This window comes from Ictidomys tridecemlineatus, chromosome 14 (genome assembly GCF_052094955.1).
Source record: "Ictidomys tridecemlineatus isolate mIctTri1 chromosome 14, mIctTri1.hap1, whole genome shotgun sequence".
Lineage (NCBI taxonomy): Eukaryota > Metazoa > Chordata > Mammalia > Rodentia > Sciuridae > Ictidomys > Ictidomys tridecemlineatus.
In genome coordinates, this window is record NC_135490.1 from 64,866,624 (window position 1) to 64,884,801 (window position 18,178).

The following is an 18,178-nucleotide window of genomic DNA, read 5'->3' on the forward strand; positions in this document are numbered from 1 at the left end:
ATTGAGCTCTACAGGACAAACCTCTGACCTTTCACACACATCTCTTTTCTAAAGAATGTGCAGCCCCTCTCAGCTCTAAAATGCTCAAGTGCACTGATTATGGTTTTCAATTTTAGTGTAAAGAACTCAACAAGGCCATTCTTAAAATACCTGTTAAATAGATTTTGCACTCGGAAGTAGTTTTTCTCAATTTTTCTACTTCTTGACAAGCAGAAAACTGTGATCTAAAGTTGAGAGGCATTCTCTTCCCAATTTTCAAGTGGTATGTTTTTGTTTGTTTGTTTATTTTTCCAGAGCTGGGGACTCAACCCAAGTTTTGCACATGATAAGCATGCTCCCAACACTGGACTACACTCCCCAGCCTTTAAATGTCATATATCAGTGACTTCCTGCCAGGAGTACACCGAGGAAGGAAGATGAGAGTGGGGGAACAGTCAGATTCTGTTCTCACACAGCCTGAACCTTTCTTGCAAGCCCCGGGGCGTGGGATTCTGAAGCACCAAGGGCCAGTGAGCCGGTAAACTTGCATCTGCTTGCTGTACAGCCTCTGGCTCTGCCTCCCTACTTCCCTGTGGATTAAGCACTGGCCGAGAGCAAGCATGCCAAGAACGGCTGTAAACTCTGTGGACACAGAGCCTGACTGGACAAGAGGAAAATCCGGGAACTTGGTGTTCTGAAGTCTTTAAGGTTAGACAAACAGAGTGTTGGAAATGAGCTGGGAGCTGGAGCTGAAAAACTAGCCACAGTTCGAGTGAACATAACTTGCCAGAATGCTGTGCACACTCCTTTGAAAGTCAAAGTAAGTGGGTATCAGGCTCGACAGCAGCCCTCGACATATGTTTTGTGATTTACCGATAACTACTTCTGGTCAGATGTGAAATCCAGTAAGGATTAGTGAGTAAGCAGTGGAGTACAAATTGTGACCAGGAAGGAGGGTTGACTATGCCTTTATTGATAGTGGAAAGCTGAGGTTCTACAACATAATAAAAAATAAGGCTCATATGCAAATACCTGCTCTAAAAGATAACACAGAAAGTTATTCTCCTTTGCCCTGAAGTATAAAGTGCTGATCTCTATTCAGTGGCAGAGTAAGTTTGAAAGAAGCAGGAAGAAGAGGAGGCTGGGACACTAAATACCAACTTTGCCCACTATCCAAACTCCAGGAGCTCATTAGATATTGATTTATCTGATTTCTGTGGAGCTCCAAAAAAACAAAAAAAAAACAAAAAAACAGGTTTTAGTCCTCAAAAAAATTACCTCATCTTCCTGAGTCTTAATCTGTTAAATAGATTATCATGCTGCCATTCCGTTCACAAAATCTACATGATAGGACAGATGGCATAGCTCTGCCAACATTTCAGCCAAATTCATTTGTTTTTTACTGGAGGAATTATTCAATGTAAATAATTCCTAAATGATTTACATTAACTAATTCTAAAGTAAAATTTAGAATGCAGTTAGTTAAGTAACATTTAATGAGATCTGAGAGCACGTGCACTGCGTCAGACCTCAAGAAGAAAAAGATAAAATGCACAACAAAGTAAGTTTTTGTCAAAGACATTTTATTTATTTATTTTAAAAAGTTTTTTTTTTTTTAGTTATAGATGGACACAATACCTTTATTTTATTTATTTATTTTTATGTGGTGCTGAGGATCAAATCTAGTGCCTTACACATGCCAGATGAGTGCTCTGCCACTGAGCCACAACCCAGCACCCCCAGTCAAGGACATCTTAAATAAAGAAAATTATAGGAAAATAAAGAAGGTCAATATACTCTAAAGGGCTCAGTAAACACTTAGTCAATATTGTTCAATGACCATGGACGAATGAATCAATGTTCAAAATGAAAGCAAGGTTCAGAGACCATGATACATTTCATCTGCATCTGAGACATAAAATCCATAACAAATTCTTATTGAGTGCTAATCTCATCTCAGAGTCATCATGAAACACATTATTGTGTTAAAGACTAATGTCCTTTTTTTTTTTTCCTATGATAGATTTCTCTTCTATCATCTGCCTTAAAACTTAGGTTTGACATGCCTGGGCAGAAAAGTAAGTATACATATAGAGATGTATGCTGAGATTTAATAACAGTTAAGCAGCTTGCCTAGTGTTTTAGGGACTCTCAAATTCATGTGTCAATTAACAGTAAATGAGCAAAGGATCAGCTTTTGACTCTGTAAATTCTGAAAAGAGAGGCTATTGAGAATCCTGGGAGTGTTTTTTATCTACTTTGTCAACTTTTACTCAAGGCCGCCATGATCTCCATCATCCCACACCCAACAGCAGGACCATGGTCCTCTGTCTTGCCCCCCTTGGTCTCCCAGCTTCTGTCCCACTATCTCATTACAGGAAGAAGGAAAAAATCAGGATTTTCCAAGGAGTGGTAAACAGGACTAATAAATTTATATGGTATTAGCTTCTTTAGAAGTCAGTAAAGTAGATGAGACATATTTGAAATAAAATTTTATTTTATTGAATAAACATACAAATGAACAAAGGAAGGAATGCCTGCATGGTCTAGGCTATTGAGACACATTTATGTAGTTCCATAGTTATAGAGTTTTTTTTTAAAAAAAACAATTTCAAGAATAATTTTAATGATACCGTTTGTACTGAGGTGTCTCATTTTGGGATGACTATTGTGAAAGTCTTAAACACAATCATCAAAGATGGCATCGATAGCAACCACCTCATTATGTGCAAGTTTATTGAAGAAAATGATGACTCTCTAGGCAGTATTGCAAAGTCATTAAAATTGTCTAGTTCAATGGTTTTCAAAGTACAAGTTGTGGCCTATTAGTGAATGATGGGATCAGTTTAATGGATTGTGACCAGACATTTCTAAAAGATTATTAAATATAATAGAATGGAAAATAGAATAGGGTATAAATCTAATCAGTTGATTTTCCTCTGAAATTTGTGTTCAGTATAATGTTTATCATTTATAGATGCATTTCATATACACATACATACATCCTTATGTATCATACTTGAAACAAAATTGTAACACTTATATATGTATATAACTTGATGATAAAAGCTATTCATAGGAAAAATAAACATTCATCTATTTCTACTACTTACCTCTAAAATATTCCTAACTGCAGTTGAATAGTTGTTCACCACTGACTCTCTCATTAATTCTCCTTAACTTTACCAAGTCAAAATATATCTGAAGCTTATGTGTTGATCTGACTTCTGCCAATCGGCCCCTTTCTGATAAGCCTAATTTTTCTACCGTGGAACACTTCAATCATTGGAACTGAGATGTGCTGTGCCTGCTCAGGGTTCTCTTAACCTCAAAAGCTACATCTCAATGGACTCTGTGAACCTTTGCTGATTAGATTTTTCTATGCTCCCTTGCAAGTTTGAGAAACATACATTTCTTAGAAAGTCAGACAGACTTAGGTTGCCCTGAAGAAAGACTACCCCCTGTAGGAAAGAAAATAGAGGAGGAGTTTTAGGAGTGACCCTGAGTACCATTTGCAACTCAACAGAACTTATAAAATTTGGGACACGCATGCAAGAAGTTCTCATTTCCCTTAGTAGTTCCATTTTGAGAATGACTGAAATATGCCAACGTCACAACACTGAGCCAGAAGCATGCCATGAGTGGGTAGGAGCTCTGTGTGGGAGGAGATGGTTCAAAAAGACTTATTTTGGTTTAGTCATAGATTATAGAAACACACATGCTGCTATAAATATGTATAAATATCTCATGCTCACTTCCTGAGAAAAACATGTTAGTTTATGTTCACAACTGTTTTCTTTTTAAAGAAGCTATAAATATCAGGGCTCACTATCTGAATCTGAACAGCTAATTAAAATTATAAAAAGAAACAGTTTATCTTCAGTTTCTTTTTTTAGGAAACATTTCAAATATAGACTGATGGTTTAACCAGAGACAGCTGTTTTATTTCACATGCAAAAGCATCATTTAAAAAGAAGTACTTTGCAAAAAAACATGGTTTTGGCTTTAATTCTTTTAAATAAAGCTGTGGATTTTTCCCCATAGTTTGAAAGACTTTGAAAATGCATTTACTTGTTTTTTTTTTAATTTGTGTTGCTTTGGAATTTATTATTTTCTCTCTATGATACAAGCTAAATGTCAAAATAAAAATTTCTAAATACAACTACCACCCTTTCTTATCAGCAATAATTCAAGATTTAGAATATACTTAACAAAGTTTACTGAATAGAATGTTTTCTGATTAATTTTCAAAAGGGATTAACTACAACTATAGGAGAAATGGAAAGCTAGAATAGGTCTCAGATAAAAATATGAAATATAACAAAACTTCAAAACAATTACTAAAAATAATAATTGTCTTTTCAGTTGTTAAGTATAGAAAAGAAGGAGATTCGACAACAAATAAAAAGTAGCAATAAAACCACTCACCAACTGTTTCAACTTTGTGTGCGACTTAGTCCTCTTAGAGCTAAATTTAAAATTATTATTAAAATATTTAAAATTATTAAATAGTTTTCTTTTGTAAGACAATTCTAAAACGAGTTAAAGTCTACTTTGTGCCAAGAACTGTTCTGGTTTCTGGATTTCTATGTAAGTAGGATAAATAAGCTATCGTCAATGCTGATTTCTTGACAGTCTTTACTGCAGGCGGGGGGAATTAAAATCACACTTCAGATTTTCCTGTGATCATTAGCTTCCCATATTCCACTGTCCTGACTGTTTCCCAGGTATTTCAGATTTACCGAGCACATTACTGAACTCATGATATTTCTCTCCTATCCTCTTGGCCTCCTACCTTCCTCATGTCAAGCCTTCCCACCATGCTGGAAGTTACCCTAATTCATGACCAAGTGCCATTAGGTTTATTGCCAAAATACATACAGAATAATCAGTTTACTTTCTAAAACCACAATTGTTTTCTTTATTTATGTCTTTGATTGTTCTATAGCTAAAGGAATTTCAAAACATAAAATTAAGAAGACTTAATTCTCCTTAGTTCTCCTTCCATGCTTATAATATTTTAAGAGTATCTACTCCACTTAGAATGAAGCCTTAAATCTTTAACATGTCTATCAGCACACTCCATAATGGGATCACCTGTCTGCCAACCCAGCATTGCTTTTTTCTTCTCATTTCATTGGTTTCTGTTTCCTAGGTACATTAACTTTATGTCTGTTCTTTTGCCTTCAAACCCATCCTATCTCAGGGACTTTGCACAGAATTTTCCTTCTGCCTCTAAAGCTCCTTGCTGTGATCCTCTTATAACTAATTTCTATATTTATTTCAAGCCACGGCTTACATATAATTTCTTCAGAAATATTATTCATGACAACCAATTTAAATGAAACATTCACATTGTTTTCTCTTTTATATCATCTAATGTGTCTCCTTCTCAGGTACTTTTAACAATTTTCTTCATATAATTTTTGTTTACTTGTTTACTTAAAGTCTCGTCTCTTTTCTAAACCTAATTTCCAAAAACACAGGGACAATTTCCATTTTTCCTTAATGTATCCCTCATGCTCACAGCATTTTATCTGGCACATAGTGAGTATTCAGCAGATATTTGTGAATGAGATTTATAATTCATTGAATGAATGCATTAAAAGATAAATAGAAGAAAGTTATATTTAAATTTAAAACTAAAGAAGTTGAGAAATTATAAATATAATTTCAACATCACTAGCCATTAGAGAAACGCAAATTAAGACTACACAGAGATGTCATTTCATTCCAGTCAGAATGGCAATTATCAAGAATACAAATAACAATAAATGTTGGTGAGGATGTGGGGGGAAAGGTGCACTCATATATTGCTGGTGGGACTGCAAATTGGTACAACCATTCTGGAAAGCAGTATGGAGATTCCTCAGAAAACTTGGAATGGAACTGCCATTTGACCCACTTATCCCACTCGTTGGCATGTACCTGAAAGACTTGAAATCAGCATACTATAGTGACACAGCCATACCATTGTTCATAGCAGCTCAATTCACAATAGCTAAACTATGGAACCAACCTAGGTACCCTTCAGCAGATGAATGGATAAAGAAAATGTGGTGAATTTACACAATGGAATATTACTTAGATTTAAAGAAGAATGAAATCATGGCATTTGCCTGTAAGTGGATGGAACTGGAGGCTATCATGTTAATTGAAATAAGCCAATCCAAAAAAAAAAAAAAAAAGAAAGAAAGAAAAAGAAAAGAAAAAATCCAGAGGCTGAATATTCTTTCTGATATGTGGATGCTGACATACAATTAGCAGTAGATAGGGAGGAGTGAAGTCTCATCAGATTGGCCGGGGGAGGATCGGTGGAAAGGAGGGTGGATGGGAATAGGAAGACAGTAGAATGGATCAGACATAATTTTCTATGTTCTTATATGAATACATGACCAATTAACTCCACATCATGTACAACCATAAGCATGGGAAGTTATACTCCATATATGTATGATATGTCAAAATGTATTCTACTGTCAGGTATAATCAAAAAAATTAAAAATTAATTAATAGAATCAAGATGCTATCTAGTGGTGGAAAGAATGCAGGATTCAAAATCAGAAAGTAAGAGTTCTAGTGCCAGCTCTGTCGTTTAATTAGCTCCAAGATTTGGGGAAGATTAGTTAACATCTGTAATATTCATTCTTTTCATCCGTAAAAGAAAGATAGTACCAGTGGTGTTGTGATAGTCAAATGGGATAATATATATGAAAACACTTTGTAATTTGCAACATAGCATGACATCTTCTTTGCTGAAACAAAAATGTATAGGGATAATTCAACTGAAATTTAAGGTACAGATTTAAGGATGCTGTTTTCTATATTCATATTCAGGATGTTGTTACACTGTTAGAATACAAAGTGTACATCAAAGTGAATTCTGTGTTCTTACATTCTTTTCTTATTCATGTAATAACTTACTTTTGGTTGGACATATACTACATACCAGTCACTATATTAAGCATAAAAGAAATAAGTAAGAAAAAGTCATAATTTCTAATATAAAAGGATAATCCTAGATATCAGTGACACTAACAGGAAAGGAAAAATTTCATTTAAATGTCAGGAAAATCTTCTTCCTTGAGATTAAAAGAAAAATCTAGACATGAAATCAGCTTTCACCACTTTCCATGGCAGATTTTTTAGCCTCCCTGAGTCCATTATTTTTTATTTTGGTGAAATATTCAAAAAGTAATAATAATATTATTATAATATTCCAATAATATTCCAAAGAATTATTTCAATATTATATGTGTAAAAATGAGTATATTCATGGCTTAATAAAGGCTACTTTCCCTTTGTTTTCTCAAATCTCTTCACTGAACACAAAATTAACCAAGCACATTCATTGCTGGCAAAGAAACATTCAGTCTCTAAATGATAAATATCTACTGGAAAACTGATGTCCAGGAAGAAGGACATTAACCAAGAAGCTGCTTCTTTAATTCACCTTCATCATCTTTTGTCTCTATTGAAGAAAGCAAAAAAAACAAACAAAACAAAACAAAAAAAACAACAACAAACTATAAGGCATCCATGTGCGATCTGTGAATCCCTGCAAGAAACCCTTAGATTCTATTGTTCACAACATCCACTGAAAATATTTGTACAACAAAAGGAACGAGTAGGATGGTATTGCTAAAAGTCTCTCTGAACACACATGGAGTTACCTTTGACAAAGAGCACCAGGAGATCCTAACTTTAAGCTTTGTGTCCAATTTCTGGGAAGCAGACATTGTTTTCCTGTGGATGGTTTGTCATCTAAACAATTTCTAAACTTCTTAATCTCTCAAGTTCATCTGAATGCTCTAACAGTGCTTTAATAAAATGGCTCAATGTCATGGAAAAAATGATATTCAGACTTGATGAAAACAAAGTTCTCAGCTGATTTGAGAGCTGCCTCCAGAGGATTTAAGAGTCCAGTAGCACTGAATCCAAGCTGTCTTAACACAGCGGTAGGCATCTGGGAGGATATATTTGTTTCTTGTAGCTGCTGAAACAAATTGCCACAAATTTAGTGGCTGAAAAGAATATGAGGTTATTACCTTACAATTGGGGGTTCAGAAGTTTGTAATAGGTGTGCAGGGGTACAGTCCTTCTAGAGGATATGAGGGACTTTCCTTGCTTTTCCCAGACCTGTAGAGGATCCTGCACTCCTCTGGTCCATGCCCCTTTCTGCCATCTGTCCCTAGCAGTACTTAAGTTTCTCTTCTCTCTGATCTTCTGTCTCCTTCTTGTAAGGACTCCTATGATTGCATGGGCCAACATGGACAATCCAGAGTGAATCTCCACATCTCAATATTTTTAACTTATTCGTGCCTACAAAATATCACTTGCCACATAAGTCTCTTTTGCCTGTATTTAAACATTCCAAGGATTAAAATATAGACATTTTAAGGTTCCTTTTCTTTTTTCAGCTTAATGCAGAGAGTAGGGTTTTTAAAATTTCTTTATTTTTTGTTTGACAAGACCGCTCTGTGTTGTCCAGGTTGGCCTCATATCCCCAGGCTTCCATGATCCTTCTACTTCGGCCTGCTGAGTATCTGGGATTATATACATATACCTCTGTGCCTAGGTCTCTTATTTTTAAAATGGAAATTATGATAACTCCTACTGCATAGATTTATAATGAGGATTAAATTAATCACATACATTGTCATTTAACGCTACTATAAAATCTCTATATTAAGTCATCTAGGAGTTCTGGACACATTCATGAGAGGGGTAGATACGATCCCTGCTCAGAGATAGACTTTAGATGAACAATCACCAAACTTTAAACATATGTTTGCAAACTCCAGTTACTAATTAAAATTAGTATCACTAAAGAAATGAAATGGGTAAGTTGGCAGAGCTCAGAAGGTCTATCTGAGCAAGTGTCTTTATTCAGCATTTTATGAATGACTAGGAATTACTTAGCTGAGATTAAAATGTAGAGAACATTTCTGAAAAAGGAAAAAAAATACATGCAAAGCCCTGTGACAGGAATGAGTGTGGTGGTATATCAAAGAAATTGAAGGTATTGGGCGAGTAGTGGCAAAATCTGAGGCTTCGGAAGTAGTCAGAGATCCCAGAAAGTCACATTTATGCCATGTTTAAAATTGAGGGCTAATCCTCATTGAGGACAAGAATGGTTTAATCCAATTACTTATTAGAAAATATTGCTCTGGGTACTGTGTAGAGGACGTGAGGCAAGAGCAGAAGCAGAGTGCCAGGAAAGAGATTTGGTCTTAGATCAGGTGAGAGAGAACACAGTCACAGGCTGGGCTCTGGAGGAAGAAAACCCTGAGGAGGTCAACAGGCAGGTGACTTATTATGAAGCACTGTAGGATCCATGGCTGCAGAGTCGAAGAAACGGGAGAGGACAGGCAATATTAAAGATGCTCTGAAGTATGGATGATCCCCAGGGTTAGGACACCTGAAGGGGGTGGGGTTTGACCTTCCATCATCAGTCACTGGACACAGCTGCTGTGGGAAGGGAGAAAGGAGCACCCTTAGTCAATGTGACAGTTCCCAAAGGTGCTGATGGCTGAGCTTCTGAAAGAGAGTTTTGGGTTGTGCATTATCGCATTCACCATGAGGCAGCTTGACTTTAATAGCGGCAGTGAAAATGGAGAGAAAGTGAATGACTTTGAGAAATATTTTGGAGAGAGAATTGGAAGTACTTGGTGATGGATTATGTGTAGGGGCAGAAGAAGAGGAGACGTCAAGGATGAAAACTAGATTTCTGCATTTTATAGGGAAATAGAAATTTTATCATGTTCTCTCTAGTTGTATTGATGAGTTAATAAATAAATGAGTCTGTACTTCAGAGGTCTGATCTGAGCTGGAATCAAAATGTGGGAGTACGAAATGAATAGATGATAATAAAAACCATGAGCCCACATAAAAATCACTTTATGAAGGAGCATGGCATGACAGGTTGATGAAGCCTTGAGCAATTAAGATGAGTTATGTAAATTCCTTGTCATCATGCATGGTACATAGTAAAAACTCAGTAAATCCTCATTGCCATAGTAATAATCATAAAAACAAGGGTTGTTTTTTTTTTATTAGCCAGAGAAATGGACTGTCACAAAGATGTGTCATGCATGTCAGCAAATCCACAATCTAAGAAGTCAAAACATAGGTTCTTACAAGGAGAAACTGGAACACACATTAGCTGTTGTGGTTGGTGAGCTGAACAGCAGGTCATGGAGAATAGTCCTTCAAGCAAGCATCTGTGGAAGATATCATCCATTCTAACATTTTTTTTTTGCTTGAATTAATTTGAAAGTCTCTTAATTAGTCTTCTTGTTCCTCCTTCTCTGCTTTCCTCCCTACATGTTATTCTTTACTGATAAGTGGCAGGTATCTTATAAAATGATAAGGAAAATCAGGCCATCTCTCTGCTGCAAATTTCCCAGTGGCTAACTACCTTGCAGAGAGTAAAAGTTAAATCCAGGACCAAAGCCTATGAGGTCTCCTGCAGTCTGACTTTGCATTTTTTCTAGTGGCTTTTCCTCCTGACCTCATCTCCTTTCTCACTTCCTGGTTCTCTCTGCACTGACCACACTGGTCTCTGGCTATTCTTCGTACACTCCAGACATACTCTTGTCTTCAGGCCTCTCTGTACTAGTCATTTCCTTTCCTTAAAACACCCTTCCTTCAGATGTCTCTCCAGTACACCCACCTTTAGGTCTTTGCATAGTAACAGATTAAAAGAAGTTACCCCTGTCTGTCCTGTGAAAGTCTCCACCTTCCCTTCCATTCTTACACAACTCTGTTTCATTTTTATTCACAGTATTCATTATTTCCTCATGTGGACATTACATCTGCACATTCTTCCACTATCTATCTCCTGCTAGAATGTAAACTTTATTAAAGGAACATAAGAATTCTTTTCCATTGCTTTCCTTTGTTTGTTTGGTTTATTTTCTTATTATATTTCCAATGCCTAGAAAAGTTCAGACTAATAATACCCTTTAAGAAATATGAATTGAACAAATGCTTGGGTGAAGCAAACAGTGAATGAATGAATAAATACAAAGAGTCCCTAACTCAATTTTCTAGTGAAGTGACTTCACACCATTTTCTACCTTTATGCATTTTCCAGATCTAAGTTGACTAGATAACAAGAAAACATAGACTTGTCCTGCTCTTTTGGAGGGCTAGAAAGTACATCAGGCATCAGGTCTCTGTGGTCCTTTGTTACTAACATTTAGTGTATGATAGCTTCACACATCTGTGGGGACACTGGCTGTTTGAATTTGTGGATGACAGGAATGATAAATTTAAATTCTTTCAAAAAACTCTCTGGGTGATTCTTACAAAAGTAAACTCACTTCTATTGGGCATCCTGTATACAAAGCACCCAACTCAATTTTCTTCCCCACTTTTTCAATTGCTCATGTTGTCCATACATGCACAAACTTAAGGAGATACTACTATTGTTGTTGTTAATTTGCAATTTTATTCAGTGATTACAGATGAGCACTTGTACTCAGTCTTTGAAAAGTAATGGTTTCAGGCTGAACTGTGTCAGCACTGTGTAGGTAAAATTCAACTCTATAATCAGACATTCTCCAAACTGTTTCCTTGATTGTTCAAACTTTCTCTCAATAGCTCTGGTATCACCCTCAAGGGGAAGTCCAAAGGGCATAAATGTGGGCTGCCGAATGTTTGCAGTGCTCTGTAATAACTTTCTTTGGTAATTAAAACTTTCCCGGGTTTGGCAGGACTCCTTGTTTGTTGTTTGAGAAGATTTATAGAGTCTAAGCTATTTCATTATGTCTCATATTTACACTTCACTGATTTCAACTTTTTTTTTTTTTTTTTTTTTTTTGGTAAAGAAGGGCTCATGTTTGTATCATGCAGTTGCCACATACGATGTGAAATCTCCACAGCCCTGCCCCTGGTCACTGAACGCAGCTTTCAGAAGCATTTTACACAAGAAGAGGATATTGGCAACTCAACTGTTAAATCTGTCTGTGATCATTCTTCCTTGAGATCACTCTGATGTCACCAGTGTAATTTGAGCCGGGAGCTTTTGTTCACACTTTAAATAGTAGTCCCGGAATGATTTTGCTACAGACTCTCTGGAGAGCCCCGGGAGCTGAATTCCAGAAGATCCCCATATCGATGAAAGCAAAGCGAAGCCACCAAGCCATCACCATGTCCACGTCGCTTCGAGTAAGCCCATCCATCCACGGCTACCACTTTGACACAGCTTCTCGCAAGAAAGCTGTGGGCAATATCTTTGAAAACATAGATCAAGAATCACTCCAGAGGCTCTTCAAAAACTCTGGAGACAAGAAAGCAGAGGAGAGAGCCAAGATCATATTTGCATTAGATCAAGATTTGGAGGAGAAAACCCGAGCCCTGATGGCCCTGAAGAAGAGGACGAAAGATAAGCTTTTACAGTTTCTGAAACTGCGGAAATATTCCATCAAAGTTCACTGAGGACAAGCAAATGGATAAGGACGTTATCCACGAATGAACATTTAAAGACCCAGTGAGTTTGTGGGACTCTAACAGAGGCAGCATTTTGTGGCTGTGTTGCAAGCTTCTCTCGAGTCAGGACTCCGAGCCTGAGAAGGGACAGAGCAAACTGGTGGCCAAGACCCCAACCATTTCCACACCCTGTGCTGTGCGATGACAGTGGAGAACAAAATGCTTTCAGCAAGAATTTGAAAACTCTCCCTGCAGGAAAGGACAGATGCTGGTAGAAGAGAATGGACAGATGCAGTGCCAACAGATGGCCCAGGAAGACAGACGGACATCCAGGGCTACATTGTCAGGTCCTGGGACTTAAATCCAAACTGAACTGTGTTCATCTATTTTTCTCCCCAATTGAACTGGGCAGGGAGAGAGGAGGGTGAGAGAGAACGGAGAAAAATACCAAGCATCAATTGTTTACTGAATTCTTTTTATCAGAATGTTTGAAATGTTGTCAAGTCTCAATATTGTCTATTGGTAGAGATTTTTAGAGATCTAAAATTATTTATTTGCATTTATGACAATGCCTGAAAAAGTGCACCACCTGGGTGTTAAGTACAAATGGAAGGAACTTTCTCAGCTCAGTGAAACCTACGCCACCTTCTGGTTTGTTTGTAAAGGGATTTTATACATTTCAAACAGGTTGCACAGAAGTTATTAAAATAATGGGGTTCTTCATAAATCTGAAGTACTGTGAAAAAAATTTTATAATGTTTTTTAATCTTCTGACTAATGCTAAAATATAATCTAATTAAATTACTTATAGTTACCGCAATAAGCATTAGGAAGTGAATATGATATACTAAATAGTTTATAAAGATGCTATGGTTTCTATAATTTATTATACATGCCAAGTGATATGCAACCCTAATAAATTATTATAAACTTAACTGCTCTTGGTCTGTGATGATTGGTCTCAAAGGAATAAAATAAGAGGGTAAATTTTGATTTTTATAAACTCTTCTAAATATTTGACCTTAAAAATAAATAAAAGGTGTTTTGAGAGTGAATTTACACCAATTGCCAAACTTTAAACATTTTTTTACACCCAAAATTGGGGAGTTTTTTTTGTCCCAACTTTAAAACATAAGATATAAATATAGAAATTCATAGATTGACTTATCAATATGGTATTCATGTATCTATTCAGAGTGAATTTTAACTGGCTTTGTCTTCATATATTTGAATTTTATCCTCTGTGATTAGAGTAGATATGTACAGGTGACATTTACTTCTCCCTAAGCAATATATTTTAGGGTTAGAGTCTGAATTGTAATTAAGATTCACTGTTTAATATAAGCCAATATGGGAATGGCATTACCATCTCTTTAATTATTTCCTTATAATATTATAATAAATACACATAAGAAGGCATACATCAATGCTCTTTCCTAACAGACAGAAATAAAAGTTTCCCAGAAAGTGAGCATTGCAGAAATACTTACAAAATTGATTTTTTATGCCAATTATAGTAAATAAAACAAGTCTAAATCTTTTGGAAAGGTTACAAGTCAGGATTTCTAATACTAAATTTTTTTAAAGAAAAATCACATGATTAAAAAGTCAGTCTTTTCAACTACAAATTGACTGATCTACTGAAGATAATGAAATAATTACTGCATTATAAGGGAGCTCTTTCCAAGAAAGAATCAATATGCAAAGGTGTGTGTGTGTGTGTGTGTGTGTGTGTGTGTGTGTGTGTGTGTATGTGTGCGAGCACGCACGCGCACTTGATGGCTTTTTTCATCATATTTTCAATGACAACCCTGAGACCAAAAAAAGAAAAGAAAGTTAAAAGTTAAGAAAGAGGAAGGGCATTGCCAGGGGTGGCTTAGCTACTGGTGCTGTCAGGGGATTATGAAAGTGAAGATTGTTAAGAGGGCCCTGCTCCATCACTCCATCTCCCCAGCCTTTCCAACTGAGCTAGCTTAATGTTCTCTGCATGTGCTGGAAATAAGCTTCCTACCCCTTGCAGGTCCCCTCTGGGGAAAAATGTAAAGTTACTTTCTATTCAAAGATTGAAGCCCACATTAGCTGTTGAAGGCAGTTCAAGTGCAATATTTATTATATATACCCATAACCACATACTCTATCATTGTTGTTTTCTTTTTCATTTGCATGTATTAAGTTGTTTTATTTCAGTATATTATCATGATTTTCTGATTTCTAATTCAAACCAAGGGCAACAAATTAAAAAAAAAAAGGTAGGGTAGAATGCACAATGGTGTGGAGAATAAGAACTCTTCTGGTAGATTATTTCCTCTTCATGGAGAACAAAGGGAGGAATCAATGAGATTGCACAGGCATATTTTTGGCTCCATAAAACATTTATTATGTAATCTCAGGTGAATAAGCATTATTAGACCAGGGAGGACTAGTTCAGTTCAGAATTCCATCTGTGGCCCAGAGATGGCCACATAGATTTCAAGACGTATTATTTTAATAGAAAAAATAAAAGCAGTAAAGATTAAACAGCTTATTAACAGTATTTATCTTATTGGTATCATTGAGCAGGTATTATTGACCAGTTTTCTAAGATTTTTTTTGTATTAAATCACTAAGTTCTATAACATAAAAGGGAAGAGCAAGAGTGTGTATGCATGAGCATTTACACATATATAGGCATATATATAGTAATAAACCTGAAGCACAGAGAGATGAAGAAATTTGGCCAAAGTCACACAGCTCATAAATCCAAGATTCAAATCCAGAAAGATTGGCTTTCATTTCTAGACACTAGGTTTGACTGCCTCACTAGAGAAATGAAGCTTCTCTTTTTCCTTTAAAGTGATAATGTCTTATATGCTATTCAGCCATCAACATGGGAAGTCGTGGCCTCTGAAAAATCACTGTGATCACACGTGTCCATTTGTCTGTTTAGTTAGCACTTGTACTGCATGGGGAAAGTGTCTTGGTTTAATACTTTTAATTGCACCAAGCATTTCTTAGATGGAGCCTTTGAAGCCCGCAGTTAAAATAACACTGTATTGGCACCTTGGTGTAAAAGGCCACACGCCTAGGGTCTCTTCCACTCAGCTAAGGCATTGGGTCTTGTTTGCTGTTTAGGGAAGTCAGGGACCACAGATTCATTATTCCATTTGCTCAGTCCATCACCTGGCCCACAGCAAAGGCGGATTTGCCTTGTAGTTCGGATTTACTGAGAAAGGGGTCCAGGTTATGCGTCTGACTATATTTTTCTCATTGTCTAGGAGTTATCACAGGATGCAATTGATGTTCCCTTGGGAAGTCTTATCTGTTAATAGAAAATGATTAAGCCATGGTCTGGGGACTGTCTGTCCTTTCAGAGCACATCCTCTGCCCTTGTGGACTGCAGAGAAGGGCCTCCCAGCCTGGCATGCTATTTAATTAACCCCTTTCCCACACAGTGGAAATCAGAGATCACAAATAGGGAAAGCATTTGAATTTTATGCATTCATGCAACATTTTCCTTCTCAGAGGAGTCAGAAAACGCTTTAAAAATGAACACCATACAGTGAGATTGGGGTTGGTTCAAACTTGATGCCATGGAAGAGAGTGTAGGAATTTGTGTGTATGTCTCTGTGTGTGAATGTGTGTGTGTGTATGTCTATATGTGTCTGTGTAGATGGCTATGTGTATATCTGTATGTATATGTGTGTCTGTGATTTTGTGTCTGTGTGAATATGTGTGTGTATAAATGTGGCTGCATGTATCTGTGCATGTCTATATGATTGTATGTCTGTGTGAATGTGTGGGCTTGCCTGTGTGATCGTGTGAGTATCTGCATGTGTGTGTGTATGAAAGGCTATATGAGTGTGTATGTGTATGAATGGCTAAATGAGTGTGTATGTGTGAATATGCATGTGTGTGTGTGTGTGTGTGTGTGTGTTAGCAGAAGAATGAAAGGAAATCTAACCCAGTCTGAGGAGACACTGGAAGATTCCACGGAGATCTTCCCCATTTCAAAATACGAGAGCAAAGGGGAAAATTTTTATTCCAGCTGAGCTTAAGCAATTCTGGGTGATAATTAGAAAAAACAACAGGGCCTTAAATGACGAACTTTAGTATTAGTTTTATTCTGAAGGTAACAGAAACATTTATTGCCTAAGTATTATGTATTATGCCATAGAAAATGTATGATTAATATTTTGAAGAATAATATACTGCGAAGCAGCTGAACTCATGGTCAGAGTCTATAGTGATTATTCCATAACTCTGTGGCCTTAGCTTTGGTCTACTGAAGTGAAAATTCATCCAGGACCTTTGCAATTCACTAGCAGTGAATTTAGCTGCATAGCTAAATTCATCTGAAGATGAAACAAAAGAGATTACAAAGACAAGTGTTGTGAGGTCAGACTGGGAAAACATCTCCTGCCTACTTAAATTTTGAAGGAATTGTGAATATGCTTAAACCTTGTGATAGGCCTTCATATTTAACAAGTATTATGACGAAATGACTACTAAGCTCTCTCTTCACTTGGATAAGCCTTCTGCAAACAGTTTCTAGACATTTGGAGAGATTATCGCAGGTACAAACCAACGTGTTCTATTTTAATACACACTGACATCGGAGATGGGCTGGCTAAGTGTTGGCAAAACTGTCTTACAGCATTTTGGAAATAAGCATCTTCTTCCTATGAAGTTTGGCAGAGATTTAAAAAAAAGTAGATGAGTAGTCAGAAGATTTTTGTTGCAGTCACTTCTCACTTTTCCATACTTTACACACACACACACACACACACACACACACACTGTAGACTGGCAGTCCTTCAAGAGTACAGGGGATCCTCTTCCCGAGCCTTTGTTCCCCCTGCATACAGCAACAGCATGCAAAGCAAACATCACCAGACTGATATTAGGATTCTGGGTTTTCCCCCAACTCTGCCTCTGGAAAATTCATCTTTGATCTCTGGATTTCATCTATAAAGGAAAAAAAGAAATTTAACTAGATAATGTCTGTGGCCTCTTTTAGCTCTCATAGTCTGCATCAGTGGCAAATCATAACAGTTCAATGTTACATGATAGGATTTCTCTCTGGATCCAGTTGGCATCTGCTATAGGACAGGAATTTCTCTTAAATATAACAAAGGCCCAGTTAAAATTTTTTGATCATTAGCAGTGGCTGCCAAGGGCAGGGAATTAAATTTCTGTGGCTAGACCTGTGATTTTAAATGGAATGTATTATTTTTGTTGTTGTTGGTTTGTTGGTGCCTGTCCCAATACTAGCTGTTAATATTTCGATTATCTCTTCCACATCCAAACAATGGCAGAATCACTGAGACTATCACCACTGTTGTGCGAATGTTAATCTTCTGTGAAGTTTGAAAAATATAGATACCTGCTTCCAAATTCTCTGGGAACAGTGCCCAAGACTAGCTATTTTTTACAAAGTTGTATGTCTACTATAAATAACATCAGATTTAAGGAGTCACTTCTTAGTTTACATTGGAACTTCCATTACTGGCATTTCATAACATAAGATCAAGGAAAAAGATGACTTGATTTCATGGAATTAGAGTTTTTCTTACCATAGTACTTCTTTCACTCATGGAAAAATGATAACAAAAAATTTGAGAAGACTACGATTACTTTAAGTTTTAATAATTGCAGTCAGTATAGGTTAATGCTTCCATCACTTTTCTTGGTGTCATTTAAAAAAAAATTTATCATGATATTTATTTACTTACTTGGATACATACAAGTTTTACCAGGGGAGTTTCTGCTTCCTACCACTGCCTTT

General features: G+C 36.5%; 1 protein-coding gene across 1 annotated transcript; it reads left to right on the plus strand.

Moving 5' to 3' along the window:
• The first annotated feature begins 473 nt into the window (after positions 1–473).
• Tcim (transcriptional and immune response regulator) lies at positions 474–13,349 on the plus strand. The gene is made up of 2 exons (XM_005341129.5): positions 474–799; positions 11,814–13,349. Exon 2 carries the CDS (start codon positions 12,040–12,042, stop codon positions 12,421–12,423), a length of 384 nt encoding a protein of 127 aa, XP_005341186.1. The 5' UTR covers positions 474–799; positions 11,814–12,039; the 3' UTR covers positions 12,424–13,349.
• Positions 13,350–18,178: the final 4,829 nt, after the last annotated feature.

Bases quoted from the DNA above. Each gene is read 5' to 3' on its own strand.
- Tcim (XM_005341129.5), top strand. From the start codon at position 12,040: ATGATTTTGCTACAGACTCTCTGGAGAGCCCCGGGAGCTGAATTCCAG.